Consider the following 23310-nt stretch of genomic DNA (forward strand, 5'->3'; position numbering starts at 1 on the left):
TGCTGTGCTGACCTACTGGTTTCCTACATTATAACTCCCATCGGGTCCAATCCTGTCTGTAGGAAGGGAACCAGTTGATGTCTCTTCATGTGACCCCAGACCCAGAATGAGTGTTGGAAGCTCAAGCGGCTTTTGACTGGTATAAAGTGGTGACTGTGTGGAACAGCCTGCCAGGGTTGGTGACAGAGGCTGATCCATTTGGGGTATTTAAGAGAACGCTTAGATAGGCACGCACAGTACTGTGCAACAGGCTGAGGGACATGTATATAGCTAGGGTGCCTGAGACCAGTGCCCAGTACTGTAGTAATTCTATGTATTGCTCTGTATTGCTGTCACAAAAAAAAACAAATTTCATGACGTATGTGAGTGATGATAAACCTGATTCTGATCTGGGTCTCTATTGTGGACTGAGAGTGGGAAGGGGGCAGGGAGAGGGGAATCATGGCTGGGAGAAGGGGAAGGGACAGGGGAGGGAGCAGGAAGCACCAAAGAGACGTTCTGTAATGATCAATAAACCAATTGTTTGGAATCAATTGACCTTGACTGGTGTCTCAGGGCTGGGAGTGTCTGTACCCACACCACCCCAACCCCACCCCGGCACTCCTTCTCTGCCACCCGTCCCACACCCTTCCCATGGCACTCCACCCTCACAATTCCCAACATCCTTGGCTCCCACCAGATCTACCAACTCGCTCCCCACTCCCCATTGACAAATACAGCACTGTAGGGCACATTTCTTAAGTGCCCTCGCTCTATACATGTGCCTAAGACTTTTGCACAGCACTATAGATGAAGGACAAATGGAGGGCTGTGTGGGAGGGAAGGGTTAAATTGATCTTGGGGTAGGTTAAGAGGTCAGCACAACATCGTGGGCCGAAGGGCCTGTACTGTGCTGGACTGTTCTTTGCTCTATATTTTAAAAAGACTCCCCTCGCCTTCACCCACTGCCCCAAACAACTCACTGTCCAAGTCACCCACAAACAAACTCCCTGGGGTCTAAGGGAGGGACAATAAATTCTGACGATACCAACAGTGCTTCCCAACGCCACTTTCCAGACCCGTTGCTGACGTTGGCAGAGAAAAGCCAGATGGAATTTATTGCCATTTCTCCGATCTCCTTGTTGGGAGACCTGAGAGAAGTTGATGTGAAAGGTCTTGTTTCCTAACGTAAATATCTAGAGTTTGTAACGAATTAGGTTCTGAGGCCAAAGAGTAATTTTGTACGTCTCTGTTAGTTATTTCTTCTGCTTCATTGCCAAGCTAAGCTCGGACTAGAAACATTTAACGAGCAATATCCTTCCTTCAGGCACTTGTCTTGGTTAAAGTAGATACAAAATTCTGTTTCGGCACCTCCCACTGCCGTGAGCTGTAGCACACTGCTACAGATCAGTGACCCCACGTCCGCTGACCTTGCCTAGGTTCTTCACCCTCAATGTAACCACACGCAGATAAAATCGGTGGCCTCTTTGGACCTCGTTACCTTGTTTTCTCTTCCACTCGTATCTTTGGAAATCACAATGAGATAGGATCTGTCGGAACTCTGAAAGGAAATGGAACAAGACACCCTGATGAATTTTTAAAAAGATGAAATCATGGTATCTGGCTGTTTCAGTAGCTGTTAACGTGGCACTATTCTACACCGGAGCTTGAAGTTCAATTCTCGTGTCCTCTGTGAGAACTCTCGTACGCACCTTCCCACTTGTGTATGGGCTTCCTCCGAGTGCCTGGGTTCCTCCCCATGGTCCAAAGATGTACCGGTTAGTAAGTTAATGGGTCATTGTAAATTGTCCTGTGGTTATGTGAGGGTTAAATAGGGGGATTGCTGCGTGGCGTGGCTCAACGGGGCAATAGGGCCTGTTCCCCGCTGTAACGCCGTAAATAAAAATAAAAACCTTGCTTGGATTCAATTGGTTGAGAAGCCGATAAAACTCCCCAACACCGGGACCTGAGGATCTGATATATAGGGAAAAATTGACTAGATTAGGATTTTATTCCCTGGAGTTTGGAGAATGAGGGGATGGAGGGATACAAAATTTTGAGGGGATAGTAGAGTAAATGCAATAATGTTGGGTTCGAACTGGAGGTCATGGGCTAAGGTTTTAAGGTGAGATGTTTAAGAGGATGGTGAGAGTGTGGAACGAGTTGCAAGCAGAGATGATGGATGTGGGTTTGATTGCAACATTTAGGAGAAGTTTAGATAGGTACATAGATGGGAGGGGTATGGAGGGATATGGTCCAGGTGAAGGTCAATGGGACCAGGCAAAATGATACTTCAGCATGGACTAGATGGGCTGAAGGCCCTGTTTCTATGCTATGGTGTTCTGTGACTCTATGACATCTACCTGTGCATAACATGTACAAGAATGAGGCAGAATTATTTGCCTGTTGAGCAGCAGAAAATGAGGTCTGGAAGTTTGTGACCAGTGGTGTTCTGCAGGAACTGGTGGTGAGAGCAGATATAAATGACCTGGATGAAAATGTGGATGGGCTGGTTAGTAAGTCTGCAGACGACACAGAAATTGGTGCTGCTGTGGACAGTGAAGAAGGTTGTCCAATGAAACTACGACATCATTAGACATTGGAGCAGACTGAGGCCACTCTGCCCATCGTGTCTGCTCCTCCATTCTATCATGGCGGCTTTATAGTGTGGGATACAGATCTGTTGTAGATAATCTGGATGACGAAATTTGGATAAGTACATGGATTGGAGGCTGTTATATTTGGTGTCTTCAAAACTAGTTCAAAGGAAAACAAGAGAGTTGGGAGATAAGTTGTGTACTTCGTTTTCCTCATTACCAACGTTATGTTTTCTAACTTCAAAACATTGAACTAATTCAGAGGAAGACACAGGAGTCTGGGAATGCAGGTCTAACACACACACACACACACACACACACACACACACACACACACAAGATTACTCAAATACTACTGTGATATTAAATGCCCAGCAGAGGGATTCAGAGGGAAATGGACCAACCACAGGTAATGAGACCAGCTTAGTGCGTGCTTTGGCTGGCATGGTGGCATGGGCAGGCAGGCTGAATGGCCTGTTTCCATGCTATCACACTATATGGACAGAGAAATGGCAGATGGAGATTCATCTGGGCAGTGTGAGGAGCAGCAGTTTGGGAGGTCAAATATAAGAGGTGACAGGGTGGAGATACGTCTCTACCAAAGGAGGTGTAAGGAGCTCCTTCCCTCCGCCAGCCTGCAGGTCCCTCATGGTGTGGCACCCACTCAGCCCCCTCCCTTCAATCAGGTTCACGTGAAGCCATGGGAGCAGGTAGCCGATGGTCGTACGAGCAGCTGGTGCACATCACAAGTCCTGGTTATGTGACTACTGATGCCAGGCAGACAATCTCTGAAGAGTATTGATAATGGCTAGAGTCACCCGTCTTGTAAAGTCACTGCCCAGAAGAAGGCAATGGCAAACCACTTCAGTAGAAAAATTTGCCAAGAACAGTCATGGTCATGGACCGTGATCACCCACATAATTGACATGGCATATAACAAATGAATGAATGTACCAGAACAGAAGATATAGGAGCTGAATTAGGCCATTCAGCCTATTGTATCTGCTCAGCCATTCCATCATGGCTGATTTATTATCCCTCTCAACCCCATTCTCCTGCCTTCTCCCCGTAACTCATAAGCAGATATCATGGCTGGAAGAACCCGTTCCTGTGTTAGTCTGTTTTATGTTCTTTAAGCCCAGCATGAAGGGGTGGGGAATGGGGTTGACAATGAAGTGAGCATATGGGACCCAAGGGAAGGTGAGATTATTCCTCTGAGCTAGGGTCACAGCACCGAGTTTTGGTGAATGCGAAGGGACCGTACAGGTGACTGGATGCATGCAATACGCGAGTGTTAAAACTTACTGTCTTCGATCAGCACCAAGGTGAACTGGCCTGTGGCTTTCCCATCCCGGAGCTGGGCTGTATAAGAGCCTTGGTCTTTTTCAGTGAAGTTCTGAATGATCATTTCTATGAGGCCGCTGGCTTTATCGAAATTGATTTTGTGAGTCTGTGTGGAAAAGAACAAATTTTACAGGGTGGTATTTTAGCACAGTTGTTAGCGTAACACCATTACGGGGCTGGTGATCGAGGTTTAATTCCCGCCGCCCTCTGTAAGGAGTTTGCACGTTCTCTCTGTACGACCGCGTGGGTTTCCTCCGGGTGTTCCGGTTTCTTCCCACATTCCAAAAGACATCTGGGTTAGCATCAGTGAGTTGTGGGCATGCTACTTTGGTGCCAGAAGCATAGCAACACTTTTCGGAATTCAGAATCATGTTAATATCATTGGCATAACTTGTGAAGTTTGTTGTCTTTGCGGCAGCAGTACAATGCAATACACAATAACAGAGAAAAGCATGAATTACAATAAGTATTGAATACCTAAATAAGCTGTGCAAAAATAGAAATAAGAAAGTAGTGAGCTAGTTCAAGTTTAATTGTCATTCAACCGTACAATTAAAGATAGCCAAATGAAATGGCACTCTTCCAGAGCCAAGGTACAAAATATAGTGCCAACAGCCCACAGCACACGGCCCACTGCACACGGCCCAGATAGCATATATAGTTACAACAGCAGAAACAAATACCGTCACAAAACGACATAGCTTTGGCCCATGACTTGCCTAGCCTGTAGATTGATGGTGCAGGGATATTTCCGTTTATTTATTTATTGAGATACAGTGCGGAGGAGGCCTCTCTGGCCCTTCGCACCACACTACCCAGTAAACCCCCCGTTTTAACTCTAGCCTGCTCACAGGCCAACTTACACTGACCAATTAACCCACTAATCCGTACGTCTTTAGTCTGTGGGAGGAAACCGGAGAATGACTAATAAAGCCAATCTTTAATTTGAGTCCTGACGAAGGGTCTCGGCCTGAAACGTCGACTGTACCTCTTCCTAGAGATGCTGCCTGGCCTGCTGTGTTCACCAGCAACTTTGATGTGTGTTGCTTGAATTTCCAGCATCTGCAGAATTCCTGTTGTTTGTTTAATTTGAATTAGTTTTATTTAGCAAAAGAGCGCAGAGTTGGCTTTTTTGGTCCTTCGAACCAAGCCGCACAGCAACCCCCGACAAACTTGATTAACCCTAACCTAATCCCAGGACAATTGACAATTGACAGTTAACCTACCTGGTGCATCTTTGGCCTGTGGGAGGAAACTGGAGCAGCCGTAATGGTAAAAGCCCTCATGTCCCCTGCGGAGGACGTACAGACTTCTTACAGATTGTACGCTGAACTCCCGACGCCCCGAGCTGTATGCCCGTAATTTGCTGTCAGGGAAGTGGTAGAAGACGAGAGGAACATTTAACAAGCATTTAGACGAACCCACGTTCAGTCAGGGAATGGAGTGATTTGGACCATGTGCAGGTTGATTGTGGTAGTTAGATTGGACAAATCTAATCTCCTGCGTCAGGACATCCCGGTGAAGGGTCTCAGCCCGTAACATTGACTGTTCATTCATTTCCACAGATGCTGCCTGACCTGCTGAGTTCCTCCAGCATTTTGTTTGTGTTGCTTATATTTACTGCGTTGTGAACCTTGGTCCGGAGGAATATTGTTTCATTTAGTGGTGTACATGTGCACGACTGAATGACTATAAACTGAACTTTTGACTTGAACTCTTGTAATTGTTGAAAAGTTCTGAACATTTCACCCTCTCTTTCTTTCCTTCCACCTTTTATTTCTCTGGTTGTGCCCAAATTCACCTGGTCAAGTTTAATAAGCTTGCCTGTCTGTGCGTAGTTACTTTCACAACCCATCCAAGTGATTGCTGAAGGGAGAACCTCTCCGTTTGCCTGCTCCATTCAGGCCGTCTCCTTCCCTGAACCACCTCCACCTCTTACTGCCTACCGAAGTATTTAAAACCTTCAATGGGCAGAAAGATTGACTGACGGAGGGCATCGTTCTCCCCAGAACTGTTGATCTGACAGTGATGGAAGCAGTAGTTCTCAGAATTCATTGTAGATGAACAAGGTGTATGAAGGCTTATTCAGCTAGACGCCTGGCTTAGTGTTTCAGTGTTTATTTTAAAATAATAGTTAATGTGCCCGTTCATAATCTGCACCTGATCCTTGAATCTGGCACTACATTAAAGCCCACCATAGGAAACATCCTCTCGACATCCACTCGATCAAGGTTTATGATCTACCATGTTTTCATCTTTCAATACATTTCTGCATGAATGAACACATTTGAGTCTCGCACCAACCTCTTGATTAAAGGCTTATAGTCTGTCCTATTCACTACTTCCCCTCAAACTCTCCGGCCAGTTCTGTTTGCAATCAGTACAATTTTATTTTTCTGTACTGATCTCCTCCCCATCGCTCCTGTAGCCGCCAGCACACCTGTTAAACACATCACCACCCACCGTGGTATCTGGAGAGTCCTTGTATACCACAATCTAATGACTGAGAGTTGGGTACCTTCCCCACTCGCAGCTGAGGACAGTCCCTTACTCACTATCTGCACTGAACCATACTAGCTAGTAATTTCATTCATTCATTCATGGCTTGGCATCGCGAACAAAGGGGGCTGCCCACGTCTGCTACAGGCTCGCTGGTGGCTGACGAGGCCAATACAGGACAGGTAGGCCCGGCCACAGCAGTTGCAAGGGAAATTCTGTTCTGGGTCTGGTGCTGGTGTGTCAGGGTTCTTCCTCCTTCTCCTTTTGTCCTCAATGCCAGCCCTGCATGCGTTCTCGGAGGAGGAGACAGACTGGTGAATGGTGTGTCGCCAGGCCTCACGATTTGAGGCTAGATTAGACCACTGGCGATGGTCAATGTGACAGGCACCAAGGGATTTCTTCAGAGAGTCCTTGTACCTCTTCTTCGGTGTCCCTCTGTCACGGTGGCCAGTGGCGAGTTCGCCATACAGCACAATCTTGGGCAGGTGATGATCCTCCATCCTGGAGGCGTGCCCTGCCCAGCGCAGCTGTGTCTGCAACAGCATGGCCTCGATGCTGGTGACCTCCGCCTGTTGGAGGACTTCGATGTTGGTGACGAAGTCACTCCAGTGGATGTTGAGGATGGTGTGAAGGCAGCGCGGGCGGAAACGCTCAAGGAGTCGTACGTGGTGACGGTAGGTGACCCATGACTCGGAGCCGTACAGGAGGGTGGTCAGTACAACGGCTCAGTGCACGCTGATCTTTGTGCCTTTCTTCAAATGCATGTTGTTCCAGACTCTGTTGTACAGCCTGCCGAATGCGCTGTTTGTCTTTGCCAATCTGTTGTCAATCTCTTTGTCGATCTTGGCATCTGACGAGATGGTGCACCCCAGGTAGCTGAACTGGTGGACTGTCTTCAGCTCTGCCTCACCAATGGTGATGCAGGGAGGGTGGTAATCTTCCTGAGGTGCGGGCTGATAGAGAACTTCAGTCTTCTTCAAGCTGACTTCCAGTCCGAAGAGCTCGGCAGCCTCTGCGAAGCAGGATGTTATACGCTGCAGGGCTGTCTCTGTGTGGGCAAGAAGGGCAGCATCGTCAACGAAGAGAAGCTCTTGGATGAGTTGCTCCAATGTCTTGGTGTAGGACTGTAGTCGCCTCAGGTTGAACAGGCCGCCATCGGTGCGGTATCGGATGTAGACACCATCCTCGTCATCAAGGTCTTCTGTGGCCCTTTCGAGCATCATGCTGAAGATGCTGAAGAGAGTCAGCGCGAGGACGCAGCCTTGCTTTACTCCGTTGCCTATTGGGAAGGGATCTGAGAGGTCGTTGTGTCTGATTTGGCCACTCTGATCGTCATGTAGCTGGATGACCATGCTGAGGAACTTTGGGGGGCATCCCGGTCGTTCCATGATTTGCCACGGACCTTCCCTGCTCATGGCGTCGAACGCTTTGGTAAGGTCGACAAACGTCATGTACAATCACTTGTTCTGTTCCCTACATGTCTCTTAGAGCTGCCTGAGAACAAATACCATGTTGGTGGTGCTCCTGTTGGCTCTGAAGCCACAATGGCTCTCTGGGAGGTGATCTTCTGCAATGATGGGCACCAATCTGTTCAGGAGTACTCTTGCGAGGATTTTTCCTGCGATGGAGAGCAGAGTTATCCCCGGTAGTTGGAGCAGTCGGACTTTTCCCCCTTGTTCTTATACAGGGCGACGATGACTGCATCATGGAGGCCTGTGGTAGTTTACTTTGTTCCCAGCAGCAGACAAAGAACTCGTGGAGTTTGGTGTGTAACACTGGGCCCCCATGCTTCCAAATTTCAGGTGGGATTCCATCAACTCCCGCTGCCTTGCCACTTTTCAGCTGCTCCATGGCCTTGACTGTCTCTTCTAGGGTTGGAATCTTGTCCAGTTCTGTTTTCTCTGGCTGATGTGGGATGCGATGAATTGTTGAGCCTTGGACCATACGGTTGACGCTGAAGAGAGTCTGGAAATGTTCCGACCACCGGTTCAGGTCGGACGCCTTGTCTGTGAAGAGCGCCTGACCGTCTGCACTGTGCAAGGGCCTCTGGACCTGGTGCGAAGGGCCGTACACCGCTCTCAGGGCTTCATAAATCCCTCTGTAGTTACCGGTGTCTACGCAAAGCTGAGTTCTCTTTGCGAGGTTGGTCCATCACACGTTCTGAATCTCTCGAAACTTGCACTGGGGGTTGCTGCATACAAGGCGGGAGGCTGCTTTCTTATCAGGACAAGACGGCTGAGCAAGGTGTGCCTGGTGGGCGGATCTCCTCTTCGCCGGCAATTCTTGGATCTCCTGGTTGCTTACATCGAACCAGTCCTTGTTCTTCTTTGTGGAAAGCCCTAGGACTTCTTCAGAGGTTTGCAGGATGGTGGTTTTTAGGTGTTCCCAAGGCACTTCTGGAGAGGAGTGAGAAACAACCCTGGTTAATTTTCCCCTTGCCACCCTAGAATATTGTCCCATCGGTAGGTTGTCCTGCCACCTGTTCAAGGTTTAAGGTTTATCAAAGTACCCATACGATATACAACCCTGAGATTCGTCTCCTTACAGGCAGCCACAAAGCAGAGAAACAATAGAATCCATTAAGACATAAGAAGACCCTCAACAGCCGACGTGCAGAGACAGACACAAATTGTGCCAACAATAAAAGTAAGCAAACAGCAAAGTTCGCAGGAGTGATTGCACAGAAGCCCGTCGGGTGCAGGCCACGGCCTCCGTCGGGTGCAGAGACGAGGGAGCCTCACGGAGCGGCGAGTTGAAGTTCAGTGCAGAGACGATACACGCGTTTGGTTATACCACCCCCTTCCCCCATCCCCAAGCTTGATAAACTGGACTGGAGGGATTAGTTACTTGCAGAAACTGTCTCGTGGTGTGAGAGTAACCCATCGGTGGTCTCGAGATCACTTCCCTGCGAGGAGCATAGAGACTAAAATTCTCACCGCTCTTAAAGGGATCTGGGACGAACAGTCACCTACAGTTTCCAGACTAAATGGAGGGACAAGACCAACAACTTCATATCAGCCATCAATGGACCAATCACTTTATTCTATATCATAAATTTCTAAATAGAAAGCTCTACGATGCTAATTCAGTGAAATTAAATATGATATGTCATCAAAGACTCCTGCACATTCCTACAGATGTACTGTGGAAGCATTCTAAGTGGCTGCATCACCATCTGTTATGGAGGGGCCACTGCACAGGATTGGGAAAAGAGGTGCAAAGGGTTTGCAAACTCAACCAGTTCCACCATGGGGACTAACCTCCGAATCACCAAGGACATCTTCAAAAGGCAATGCCCCCAAAAGGCCGTGTCCATTATGAAGAACTCCCATCACCCAGGACGTGCCTTCTTCTCATCACTACCATCAGGGAGGAGGTACAGGAGCTTGAAGACCCCTCTTCTCATTACTACCATCAGGGAGGAGGGACAGGAGCCTGAAGACCCCTCTTCTCATCACTACCATCAGGGAGGAGGGACAGGAGCCTGAAGACCCCTCTTCTCATCACTACCATCAGGGAGGAGGTACAGGAGCCTGGAGACCCCTCTTCTCATCACTACCATCAAGGAGGAGGTACAGGAGCCTGGAGACACACACTCAAAACATTTTAGGAACAGCTTCTTTCTCTCTGCCATCAGATTTCTGAATGGACAATGAACCCATGAACACTACCTCACTAATTTTGCTCTTTGGTTTGCAGTATATATTTTATTATATAGGGTTATATTGACAGCAGCCACACTGCTTTGACAGGCAGGCTATACCAAGTGAGGGGAGCCAACAGTCTCATACCCCAGCGAGTTAGGGACATGTCTGTCCTAGCATATGAAGTCAGTTCCGGCGGACCGGGTGAATGGGATCTACAGTGAGATCCAACAGCCAGGAAGGCGGGTCTGCAACGCTCCGTGGAGAGCGAAGGGCGTGACAAGGCACAGAAGACGTTATGGCCATCCACAGCAACCAAGGAAGACCCCAGTTTGTGACGCTTGCTCGTATCACTGGACCTGGACTCCCGAGGTCGAGAGAGTGGAACTGCCCCAGTGCAACAGCTTTTCCACTTTAAAAACTCTTCCGCACAGATCTCCTGTCAACGTCGGACACGATGGGCAGCCACCACACAGTTACGTAATATAGACCACACACAGAGAAATGCACGTGCGCACGCGCACACACACACACACACACACACACACACACACACACACACACACAGTGTATATTTGTATTGTAAACCGTCATCTATTTTATATATTGCTCTGTACTGCTGTCACAAAACAACAAACTTCATGACATGTGTCAGTGATAATTGAGGAGGCACGGTAGCATAGTGGTTAGCACAACGCTTTACAGTACAGGCAACCCAGGTTCAATTCCCGTCACTGGCTGTAAGGAACTTGCACGTTCTCCCCTGACCGTGTCCGATTCCTCCGGGTGCTCTGGTTTCCGCCCACAGTCTAAAGACATACCTGTAACTAGGTTAATTGGTTTCACTGTAAATTGTCCCATGATTAGGCTCGGGTTAAACAGGCTTAATGAGCAATGCTGCTTGAAATTCCGCGCTGTATCTCCATAAATAAGCAAAAAAATGTGAGTAAATAAGTAAATAGACAGACCGATAGACAGGTAGACAGACAGACAGATAGATAGACAGGCAGACAGACAGACAGATAGACAGACAGGCAGACAGATAGATAGACAGGTAGACAGACTGACAGATAGATAGACAGGTAGACAGATAGATAGATAGATAGACAGGTAGACAGACAGGTAGATAGACAGTTAGACAGACAGACAGATAGATAGATTGGCAAGCCTCATTCTGATTTAGGCTCCAAAATACTCTGAATGAATTAGTTGAAAGATTTCTGAACAGTAAAGGGTTACCGGTGTACTCGAAACTTCCTTCTCATTGAAGATGAATCGTAACTGTGCGGCAGGAGTTAAACTCTCCACCTGCAGCCAAAGTCGAACAGCTCCCTTCTCAAGTGGTTCGACGACCCAGTCAGTCTTCACATTAATTACTGAAAATAACACAGCATATTATGTCAATAATACTCTGCGTGTAATCGAGCAAATAACTATTTTAGTTGGCGAGAAGCCTCCAGAGGCTCTAATTCTGTTACATTACCATTATTTGCATGAGTGTATTTACAGCGTGTTGGCTACCTGTAATTAGTAGTCAGCTGGTTGTCAGGATATGGCAGATGGAATTTCTGGGACATGTACTGAGGAAAGGGAAGCTTGAAAGTCTTGCAGTGACAGGAAAAATTGATGGAAGAAAAAGTCACGGCCGGCAGCACAAGGGATGGACAGGCAAGTTTTGAAGAGCTTATAGAACTTCTCAGATTAAAGACATGATCGCCCACATCATACAACACGGCACATGATGGTGATGATGGTGGTTGCCTGTAATGTAACTCACAATGTAGGTTCGCAAGTATGTTGGATTTGTGTTCAGCACTGAGTCACGAGGAATAATTTCTACAGGTGGATGGCACTTGAGGAAATGCGAACATTGTTTGCTATTTATGACAGTTTACAGATATAAATTCAAAGTTTAATTTCAAAGTTCAAAGTGCATTTATTATCTAAGTATGTATAAATTATACAATCTTGAGATTTGTCTCCTTACAGGCAGTCACAAACAAGAAACCCAAAAGAACCCTTTAAAAAAAGAAGACTGACAAACACCCAATGTGCAGAGAGAGAGAAAAAACAAATCATGCAAACAATAAAAGTAAGCAAGTAGCATTTAGAACAAAAGTGAGTCCTCAGACACAAAGCCAGGAGCAGCTGTGGGATGGTCACGGCTTCAGATCAAAGAAAAAGCATCAGGTCTGAATATCGTTCCCCTATCCTGTGACATTTGAAAGGAGAAAATCTAATAATAAATATCTCTTTCAAGTGAATAATAAAAGGAGGACAAAAATATCTTGTCTACCCACATTATTTATGGAGAATTGCAAAGACGCACTGGGGTACTCTGCTAATGTTCTGTATAGGAAGTGGCAAAACTCAGAAGGTGTATTTTAGTTTGTAGGAACATCACACAAATGGTAGACAAAGGGGTATATGGGGTGTCCAGGTGAGGGTAGCTGGTGAGCTTCATACCCTGGTGAGACAAGGACATGCCTTTCTTAGCGTGTGAAGTCAGCTCTGGAGGAATGGACAGATGAGATCAACAGTGAGATCCAATGGCCAGGAAGGTGGTTCTGTAACACTCCATGGAGAACGAAGGGCATGACAAGGCACAGAAGACATCATGGGCATCCATTGCAACCGAGGAAGAGCCCAGTTTGTGACACTTGTTCGTACCAATGGATCCAGACTTCCAAGGTAGGTCAAGAGAGTGGAACTGCCCAGTGCAATGGTTTTTCCAACTTAAAACTCTCCTACACAGGTTTCCTGTCATCGTCGGACATGATGGACAACCACCATAAAGTCACAGAACACTACAACACTGAATCAGGCCCTTCAGCCCATCTAATCCAAGCAATCAATCTACCTATATCTCAATGTGACAATTTACTATTCACACCCTCTAAGGTTAAAACTTTGCAATAGACAAAAGTGACCTATTAAATGCATTTTAACAGCTTCTATGAAAACTACCAGGTTAGGAATTAAGCTATCTAGACTGCTAGTAGAGAACACTCCCTAATCTTGTATTATGCTCTGTTGCCTAACGATGTTAATTATTTAAACACGGACAGTTTTAGAAGGGAAGTGAGATGGTTAGGGTGCTGTTGTGGTGTAACTGTCATAGACCATGAATGAGGGCTACACCTGGGTCTATGGTGCTTTAAATATGCACAGATCTCAATAGTAAAGATCAAGGAAGTGGTGGTTTATTTACATAGACTGGGCATGGTAGCGTAACAGCTGGTGTAATGCTCTACAGTGGCAGTGATCGTCGTCAGGGTTCAAGCCCTGCCAGTGTACGTTCTCCTGCATGGGTCTCCCCCAGGTGCTCTGATTTCCTCCTGTTGTAACATGATCAAGGTCACCAGAGAGACCCTGAAGCTAGAGGGTGTACAAGAGTTTTATTCGACAAAATGAGACATTCTCAGAGGACAAGGCTTGCTTGACTCAATATTGCATGACATTTTATATGCTGAAGATCAATGGGCAATTCCTTAGTTACAATGTAGCTACAATCCTTCCTTTGAATTAAATATAATTTCTCACCTCCTTCAGACACCCAAAACGACTATTTATCAGCTTTGTCTGGTTTTCAATTAACTGATGTCCACAGCTCTAGGAAAACTATTGCCCAGAACTGCATTTTAAATTTAATCTACAATTCACATTCAGGTCTAAAGGTTGGTCGCTGAAATTAATATTTTGCTCTACACCCTAACTCCAGAATACTCCATAACACTTGCCACATTCCAAAGAGGAACAGGCTAAGGTTGTCAGGCTGTGGGTGTTATGTTGGCGCTGGAAGCATGGTGACACTTGTGGGCTGCCCCCAGCGCATTTTCATGCTGTGTTGGTCATTGATGCAAACAATATATTTCATTGTAGGCTTTACTGGTTTGATGTTCATGTGAAAACTAAAGCTAATATTTAATCACTATTCTGCATACATATGGAAATCTACAAGTCTGGGGGTGGCAGGGGGGATTACACAGGAAGTTCACACTCTCTACAGAATTCTGAATATACATTACACAGCCGTCATCCAATTGAATACTGCTTGCCCATGTTTGAAAACACTCCAACTCTCTGTTACTGACATCCATCGGGTTAGAGTATGTTCCCACTATGGAAATGCAGTCCAGAGTCTTAGTATGGCTTGTTGCCTGGTAGACGCGGACTTCAGAGACCAGAGTGTGAGGGGCACTTTTCATCATTGTCTCAAGAGAACCAGTCTTGTATCGGAACACCCACAATGGACCTCTGTCCTTCATTTGCAAATGCAAGCGGGTTGGCACCTGTTTCAGGGGCTGGCTGTACAGGTCACAGTTTCCATAAGACCATAAGATATAGGAGCAGAATTGGGCCATTTGACCCATCGAGTCTGCTCTGCCATTTCATCATGACTGATTCATTTTCCCTCTCAGCCCCAATCTGCTGCCTTCTCCTGTATCCCTTCATGACCTAACTAATCAAGAATCTATCAACCTCTGCCTTAAATATACCCAATGACTTGGCCTCCACGGTCACCTGTGGCAACGAATTCCACAGATTCACCACTCTCTGGCTTAAAGAAATTCCTCCTCATCTCCATTCTAAATGGATGCCCTTCAATGAGATCCCACCTCATTCTTCTGAATTTCTGAGAGTCGAGGCCCGGAGCCATCAAACACTCTTCCTGTGACAAGCCTTTCATTGCCCGGAGTCACTTTCGTGAACCTCCTTTGAACCTCCTCCAACATCAGCACATCCTTTCTTAGACAAGGAGTCTGAAACTGCTCACAACACTCAGAGTGCTTTATAAAGCTTTAACATTACATCCTTGGTTTTATATACAGTTTCAGTAAGCCAGTAACAAAATTCCCGGCAAATAATAACAACTTGCTAACTTGGTGGGAGAAACACCATCACTTCCTGGCTGAAGTTCTAGGCCGTGAGGGTTAGTAATGTTGCTAAACCTTTCCAAATCTTCAGCAACATTAGTTGCTAAAGGACAAAATACAGTAAAGAGAATGAACTGGGGTGTCTGCACTTGGAGGCTAGTCTGTTTGTGAAACACCCACAAAGATGACTCGTGACCAGTTCTGGTAATATTATACTCTGGGAGGTAAAACTCAACTGGCCGACCAGCTATCAGGATCGCTGGGATTTAGCATTCCAATTGGCCTAATGGTGTATTTTAGATCAACACACACAAAATGCTGGAGGAACTCAGCGTGCCAGGCAGCATCTATAGAAAAGATTAAAGTCGACATTTTGTGCAAAGACTCTTCTTCAGGACCCAGTCATGATGAAGGGTCTTGCCCCAGAACATCGACAGTTTACTCTTCTCCATAGATGCGGCCTGGCACGCTGAATCCCTCCAGTATTTTGCATGTGTTGCTCGGATTTCCAGTGTCTACAGATTTTCTTTTGTTTGTGTTGGCTGACTGGTTGTAGGATAGCCTAGTACAGAAACACCAATACCCAACAGAAAGTGCTGGGTACATCCCAGTCTATCAGAAGCAAAGTCCTCACCACCACTGAGCATATCTACAAGGAGCGCTGCCATAAGAAAGCAGCATCCATCATCAAGGACCCGCACCATCCAGGCCATGCTGTCTTCTCGCTGCTGCCAACGGGAAGGAGGTACAGGAGCCTTAGGCCCCACACCACCGTGTTCTGAACAGTAATTACGCCACAACCATCAGGCTCCTGAACCAGTGTGGATAAGGTCACTCATCTCAATGCTGAACTGACTCCACAATCTATCGTCTCACATTCCCCAAGGACACTGCAACCCATGTTCTCAGAATTATTTATTTGTTTATTTGCACAATTTATCTTCTTTTGCCCATTGGTTGTTTTCAATCTCTATCTGTAGTTTTTCATAAATCCACTGTATTTCTTTATTTTCCTGTAAATGTCTGCAAGAAAATAAATCTCGGGGATCAATATGGTGACATACAGTATATGTACTTTGATAATAAAGCTACTTTGAAATTTGGCATTCCTTATCAACACTTCAGAGACACCCAGTAAGTTCTAAGTGGTGCCAATAGGTGAACAATTCTGTACTTGACCTTCATACCTGCAGGTACCGAACACCCTCAGTATCCCTCCTCTGCTCCCGGGGCGTTGTTCTGTTTCAGGATGAGATCTTTTTGACACCTTATCAGTCAGGCTGGACTGGAAAGGCAACTCTGCAAACATTAGCTAGAATGGCTTTGGGCTTCTGACGTTTCTGCGGTTGGCTCAAGGGTGCACATATCAACACACCCGCTGAAATTTGCCAATTCCTATTCTGAACATTAGCTAGAATGGCTTTGGGCTTCTGACGTTTCTGGCAAAATTCAAAGGTCAAAGCAAATTTTATCATCAAAGTACATCTATGTCACCACATACAACCCTGAATTTCATTTTCCTGAGGGCATACTCTGCAAAGATATAGGATAGTAACTATAACATGGTCAGTAAAAGACCAACCAGAGTGCAGAAGATAACAAACTGTGCAAATGCAAATATAAATAAATAGCAAAAAGTAACGAGAACACGAGATACCAAGATAAATAGTCTTTAAAGTGAGATTATTGATTGTGGAAACATCTCAGTGGATGGGCAAGTGAATGTAGTTAACCCATTTTGTTCAGAAGCCTGACGGTTGAGGGGTAGTAATTGCTCCTGTACCTGGTGGTGTGAGTCCTGAGGCTCTTGCACCTTCTACCTGATGGCAGCAGTGAGAAGAGAGCATGTCTGGGTGGTGAGGATCTCTGATGATGGATGTTGCTTCCCTGTGATCGTATTTCATGCGTTTTTTCTGTCATTCATTGTTTGGGTATTTTTTGGTTTCGTTGATGTCTGTGAAGAATAAGAATTTCAGACTGTGTACATTCTCCTTTAATAAATTCAGCCATTGCATCACTGAGTGCGACACATGAATACTATGGATCAGTAACTGAGACATACTTGAAGAGGTATTAATTACGTACGATAGGCGACACTTGTGGGCATGCTATGTTGGTTTCAGAATGTGTGGCAACACTTGTATTTGCTCTTAGCACACATTCCACTGTGATGGTTGTCAGCACAAATGACACATTTCACTGTATTTTTTGATGTACATGTTACAAATATACTTGAACCTTGGGCTGCGCCCGACACAACCCTCAGACTGTGTTTGTCGTTGACACAAATGATCCATTTCTTGTACACTCAAGGGTATCTTTTTCATTATTTCATTATTTCATTAGTTGGGTCTTTATTCTTTGGAACGTAGAAGGTTGAGGGGGGACTTGACAGAGGTATTTAAAATTATGAGGGGGATAGATAGAGTTGACGTGGATAGGCTTTTTCCATTGAGAGTGGGGGAGATTCAAACAGGAGGACATGAGTTGAGAGTTAAAGGGCAAAAGTTCAGGGGTAACATGAGGGGGAACTTCTTTACTCAGAGAGTGGTAGCTGTGTGGAACGAGCTTCCAGCAGAAGTGGTTGAGGCAGGTTCGATGTTGTTGTTTGAAGTTAAATTGGACAGCTATATGGACAGGAAAGGAATGGAGGGTTATGGGCTGAGTGCAGGTCGGTGGGACTAGGTGAGATTAAGAGCTTGGCATGAACTAAAAGGGCCGAGATGGCCTGTTTCTGTGCTGTAATTGTTATATGGTTATAAGATACCCCCGGTACCTAATAAAGTGGCCATGAAGTGGCTGTTGATGGTATTCTGCTGCTGTAGCCCTCCACTTCAAGGTCTGACAAGTTGTGCATTCAGAGATGCTCTTCTGCACACCACTGGTGCAACCATAACACCATAAGATACAGGAGCAGAATTAGGCCATTTGTCCCATCGAGTCTGCTCCAACACTTCATCATGGCTGATCCATTTTCCCTTTCAGCCCCAATCTCCTGCCTGCTCCCTGTATCCCTTCATGCCTTGATTAAACAAGAACCTAGCAACTTCTGCCACAAATATACCCAATGACTCGGCCTCCACAGCTGCCTGTGGCAATGATTTCCACAGATTCACCACTCCCTGGCCAAAGAAATTCCTCCTCAGCTCAGTTCTAAAAGGATGCCCCTCTAATCTGAGGCTGTATCCTCTGGTCTTAGACTCCCCCACCACAGGACACGTCCTCTCCACAGCCACTCTAAGTAACACAAGGTATTTTGAGTTACAGTTGCCTTCCTTTCAAGCTTGAAACAATCTGGCCATTTGCCTCTGAGCTCTCTCATTAACAAGGTGACTTCACCCACAGAACTGCTGCTCACTGGATCTTTTTTTGTTTTTCGCATCATTTTCTGGTAAACGCTGGGGACTGTTGTGCATGAAAGTCCCAGGAAATCAGTAGTTTATGAGATACACAAATCACCCCATCTGGCACCAACAATCATTCCATGGTCAAAGTCACTTATGTCACAATTGTTTATTTATTGAGATTCTGGCCCTTCGAGCCGTACTGCCCAGCAACCCCAAAATTTAACCATAGCCTAATCACAAGACAATTTAAAATGACTAATTAACCTACCAACTGTTATGGTTTTGGACTCTGGTAGGAAACCGGGGTACCTAAAGGAAACACACATAGTTGCAGGAAGAACATACAAACAGCTTACAGGCAGTGGTGGAATTGAACCTGGGTCTCTGGTACCGTAAAGCATTGTGCTAACCATTACTCTACCGTGCCGTCCCATTCTGATGTTTGATCTGAACAGCAACTGAACCTCTTGACTATTCATGCTTTTATACATTGAGTGGATGCCATATGATTGCCTGATTGCCTTCAGGCAGTGGAGGCCAAATCTCTGGATTCTTTCAAGAAAGAGTTAGATAGAGCTCTTAAAGATAGCGGAGTCAAGGGATATGGGGATAAGGCAGGAACGGTGTACTGATTGTGGATGATCAGCCATGATCACAGTGAATGGTGGTGCTGGTACGAAGGGCCGAATGGCCTACTCCTGCACCTATTGCCTATTAGATGTTTGCATGAATGAGCAGGTGGACAGATATACCTAATATAGTGGCTACTGAGTGTATGTTTCAATGTCTTGATGTACATGTGACAAATAAATCTAATCTTCACCTTTCAAATGTCACTCTGCAAAAACTCAGATGTGTTTTACTGGGGGAAGTAATCTCAGACCTGATACTTTCTCTCTGAACTGGAACTGAAGATTAACATGTAATTTCACACCTGCAAACTGTTATAAATAGCAAATGATGTGATGGCATTGGGTTTGCTGACTGTAAAAAAAGATTTAAGCCCTACCAGATTTAAATAGCCATGAGTACTCTCACTGAAGGGTGATAATACTGTAACTACCCAATCTTCAAAGTCTCTCACTTCCTTGTTTATTCTCAAGGCGAGTTTAGCTGTCAATACCCACTCTTCGAGACATGGGACCCTTCTCCCTACCAAGGAGAAGATACTTCCAGCTAACAAAGTAGATTAAAACACAATTCATTTATTTTCAGTGATACATGTTTAAATCCAGACAACATTCTTAAAGCACATTTAGAACATACAACATAGAACAGTACAGCACAGTACAGGCCCCTCGGCCCACAATGTTGTGTCGCCCCTTAAACCCTACCTCCCATATAACCCCCCCATCTTAAATTCCTCCATATACCTGTCTAGTAGTCTCTTAAACTTCACTAGTGTATCTGCCTCCACCACTGACTCAGGCAGTGCATTCCATGCACCAACCACTCTCTGAGTAAAAAACCTTCCTCTAATATCTCCCTTGAACTTCCCACCCCTTACCTTAAAGCCATGTCCTGTTGTACTGAGCAGTGGTGCCCTGGGGAAGAGGCGCTGGCTATCCACTCTATCTATTCCTCTTAATATCTTGTACACCTCTATCATGTCTCCTCTCATCCTCCTTCTCTCCAGAGAATAAAGCCCTAGCTCCCTTAATCTCTGATCATAATGCATACTCTCTAAACCAAGCAGCATCCTGGTAAATCTCCTCTGTACTCTTTCCAATGCTTCCACATCCTTCCTATAGTGGGGCGACCAGAACCGGACACAATACTCCAAGTGTGGCCTAACCAGAGTTTTATACAGCTGCATCATTACCTTGCAACTCTTAAACTCTATCCCTCGACTTATGAAAGCTAACACCCCATAAACTTTCTTAACTACCCTATCTACCTGTGAGGTAACTTTCAGGAATCTGTGGACATGCACCCCCAGATCCCTCTGCTCCTCCACACTACCAAGTATCCTGCCATTTACTTTGTACTCTGCCTTGGAGTTTGTCCTTCCTAAGTGTACCACCTCACACTTCTCTGGGTTGAACTCCATCTGCCACTTCTCAGCCCACTTCTGCATCCTATCAATGTCTCTCTGCAATCTTTGACAATCCTCTACACCATCCACAACACCACCAACCTTTGTGTCATCGGCAAACTTGCCAACCCACCTTTCTACTCCCAAATCCAGGTCGTTAATAAAAATCACGAAAAGTAGAGGTCCCAGAACCGATCCTTGTGGGACACCACTAGTCACAACCTCCAATCCTAATGTACTCCCTCCACCACGACCCTCTGCTTTCTGCAGGCAAGCCAATTCTGAATCCACCTGGCCAAACTTCCCTGGATCCCATGCCTTCTGAATAAGCCTACTGTGTGGAACCTTGTAAAATGCCTTACTAAAATCCATGTAGATCACATCCACTGCACTACCCTCATCTATATGCCTGGACACCTCCTCAAAGAACTCTATCAGGCTTGTTAGACATGATCTGCCCTTCACAAAGCCATGCTGACTGTCCCTGATCAGACCATGATTCTGTAAGTGCCCACAGATCCTATCTCTAAGAATCTTTTCCAACAGCTTTCCCACCATAGACATAAGGCTCACTGGTCTATAGTTACCCCGACTATCCCTACTACCTTTTTTTGAACAAGGGGACAACATTCGCCTCCCTCCAATCCTCCAGTACCATTCCCCCGGTACCATTCCTGTGGACAACGAGGACATAAAGATCCTAGCCAGAGTCTCAGCAATCTCTTCTCTCGCCTCGTGGAGCAGCCTGGGGAATATTCCATCAGGCCCCAGGGCCTTATCCGTCCTAATGTATTTTAACAACTCCAACACCTCCTCTCCCTTAATATCAACATGCTCCAGAACATCAACCTCACTCATATTGTCCTCACCGGCATCAAGTTCCCTCTCATTGGTGAATACCGAAGAGAAGTATTCATTGAGGACCTCGCTCACTTCCACAGCCTCCAGGCACATCTTCCCACCTTTTACTCACAATGGATTTCTAATTTAAACACTTCCCAATTACAAATACAAAGGATTTCCAAAACACAGGTACAATTCCTCTAAACTAACAAGCCCTGCTAACAATCATTCATTGCAGAAATCAAAACCAGAGGAATGGATTCACAAACACCAGAAAATCTGCAGGTGCTGGAAAACCAAAGTAACACACAGAAAATGCTGGAGGAACTCAGCAGGTCAGAATGGATTCTAGCTCACCCTGTGTCTCTTCCATGTTGCTTGATATTTCTTGCCTCTAATACGCTTGAACTGCTCTCTATATTTAAACAGTTTATCTGCCACTTGGGTGACTTCACACACATATGATATTTCTCAGATACCCATTTACACAAACAATCTAAAAGCTTCTTGCAGACACAGTTCCCACTACCCACAATTAATGCTGTGAAGCTAACTTCCTTGAGTACAAAGCCCTTCCAGCATTAATTGATTAGTTATTAATATGCTAATTGTTTATTTCCATCTTGTCTGCAAGCTTCCTTGAACTAAGCCAAATAAGTCTGTTTTGAAACAAGCCAAATTAAACAACTGCTGTCTTATACTTCACCTCTTTGAGTGGTAAGACAGGATGCTATGAGCCAGTAAATCTGAGGCTGTATTTAGAGCTTGTTTGCAAAGATGGTCTATAGATAGTGCTTGTTTTAACTTTAAGCTGATTACTGTTTGCCACTTACATTGTAAGAACTGAAGACTGGCTCCCATTTATAACCCAAAGCTAAACAAAGAAAATAATTGGAAGTTTACTTACTTCTGTTTGATGTTACAAGTGGCAACTGATGTGTATAGAAATTGAACTCGGAAAAGCAAGAGGCCCATTGGCCCAGGAAGCAATTTTCCATCACAGTGCCTGCTTGTCCTCAAGTTCTGTCCATATATAAAAACTATTCTTTGCGATCTCGAAGAGACAAAGTGCTGAATCCAAATCCAATGTACTTACAAACATGATCTTCCTCCCACTGAGTCATGGTTGAGAAAGTCTTTGAAGTGTTCCTCCCATTCACCGTTGTCTGTCTTCCTCAGTTCTGGGCTTGCACTGGGCTGGGACCATGGATAATCTTGACAACATGGAGGAGCATGACAGGCAGCTGAACACTGAGCTTCCTGTGCTTTTCCTGTGCATCCTCTGTCCTTTCAGTCACAGGCTTCTCTGCAGAACTAACAGAGCTGCTCCTTCTCACTTAAAGTCATCGAGCGCTAAAGCACAGAAGCAGGTTCTTTGGCCCATCTAGTTCATGTTAAACTCTTATTCTGCCTTGTCCCATCTGGGCCACAGCCCTCCACATCCCTCCCATCCATATACCTATCCAAAGTTATCTTAAATGTTGAAATCAAACTCACATCCATCACTTCTGCTGGTAGCTTGTTCCACATGCTCACCATCCTCTGAGTGAAGAAATTCCCCCTCATATTCCCTTTAAACTTTTCACCTTTCACCCTTAACCCATGACCTCTAGTTTTCACCTCACCCAACCTCAAAGGAAAAATCCTGCTTGCATTTACCCCATCTAGAGCCCTCATAATTTTGTATACCTCTATAAAATCTCCTTTTAATCTTCTATGTTCCAAGGAATAAAGTCGTAATCTATTCAAACTTTCCCTATAACTCAGGTCCTCAAGTCCTGGCAATATCCTTGTAAATTTTCTCTGCACTTTTTCAATTTAGTTTGCATCTTTCCTGTAGGAAGGTGACAAGAACTACACACAATACTCCAAATTAGGCCTCATCAACATCTTATACAACTTCAACATAACATTCCAACTCCTGTATGCACTACTTCGATTTCTGAAGGCCAATGTGTCAAAAGCTTTCTTTATGACTCTATCTACCCGTGACTCCACTTTCTATGAATTATGGACCTGCATTCCCAGATCCCTTTGTTCTATCACACTCCTCAGTGTCCTACCATTCACTGTGTAAGACCTGCCCTGGTTGGTCCTACTAAAATGCAATGCCTCACACTTGTCTGCATTAAATTCCAATTGCTG

General features: G+C 45.4%; 1 protein-coding gene across 1 annotated transcript in view; it reads right to left on the bottom strand.

Annotated features, from left to right (window-relative positions):
- The window catches only part of myom3 (myomesin 3), a 122870-nt gene that overhangs the window by 27470 nt on the left and 72090 nt on the right, over positions 1-23310 (bottom strand). Inside the window, exons 24-26 of the mRNA XM_063035354.1 lie at positions 11303-11439; positions 3882-4026; positions 1481-1540 (exon numbers count right to left, since the gene is read on the bottom strand). Coding sequence (XP_062891424.1) covers positions 1481-1540; positions 3882-4026; positions 11303-11439 — 342 coding nt within the window. The remainder of the gene's footprint in view (positions 1-1480; positions 1541-3881; positions 4027-11302; positions 11440-23310) is intronic.

This window comes from Mobula hypostoma, chromosome 28, assembly GCF_963921235.1.
Source record: "Mobula hypostoma chromosome 28, sMobHyp1.1, whole genome shotgun sequence".
Lineage (NCBI taxonomy): Eukaryota > Metazoa > Chordata > Chondrichthyes > Myliobatiformes > Myliobatidae > Mobula > Mobula hypostoma.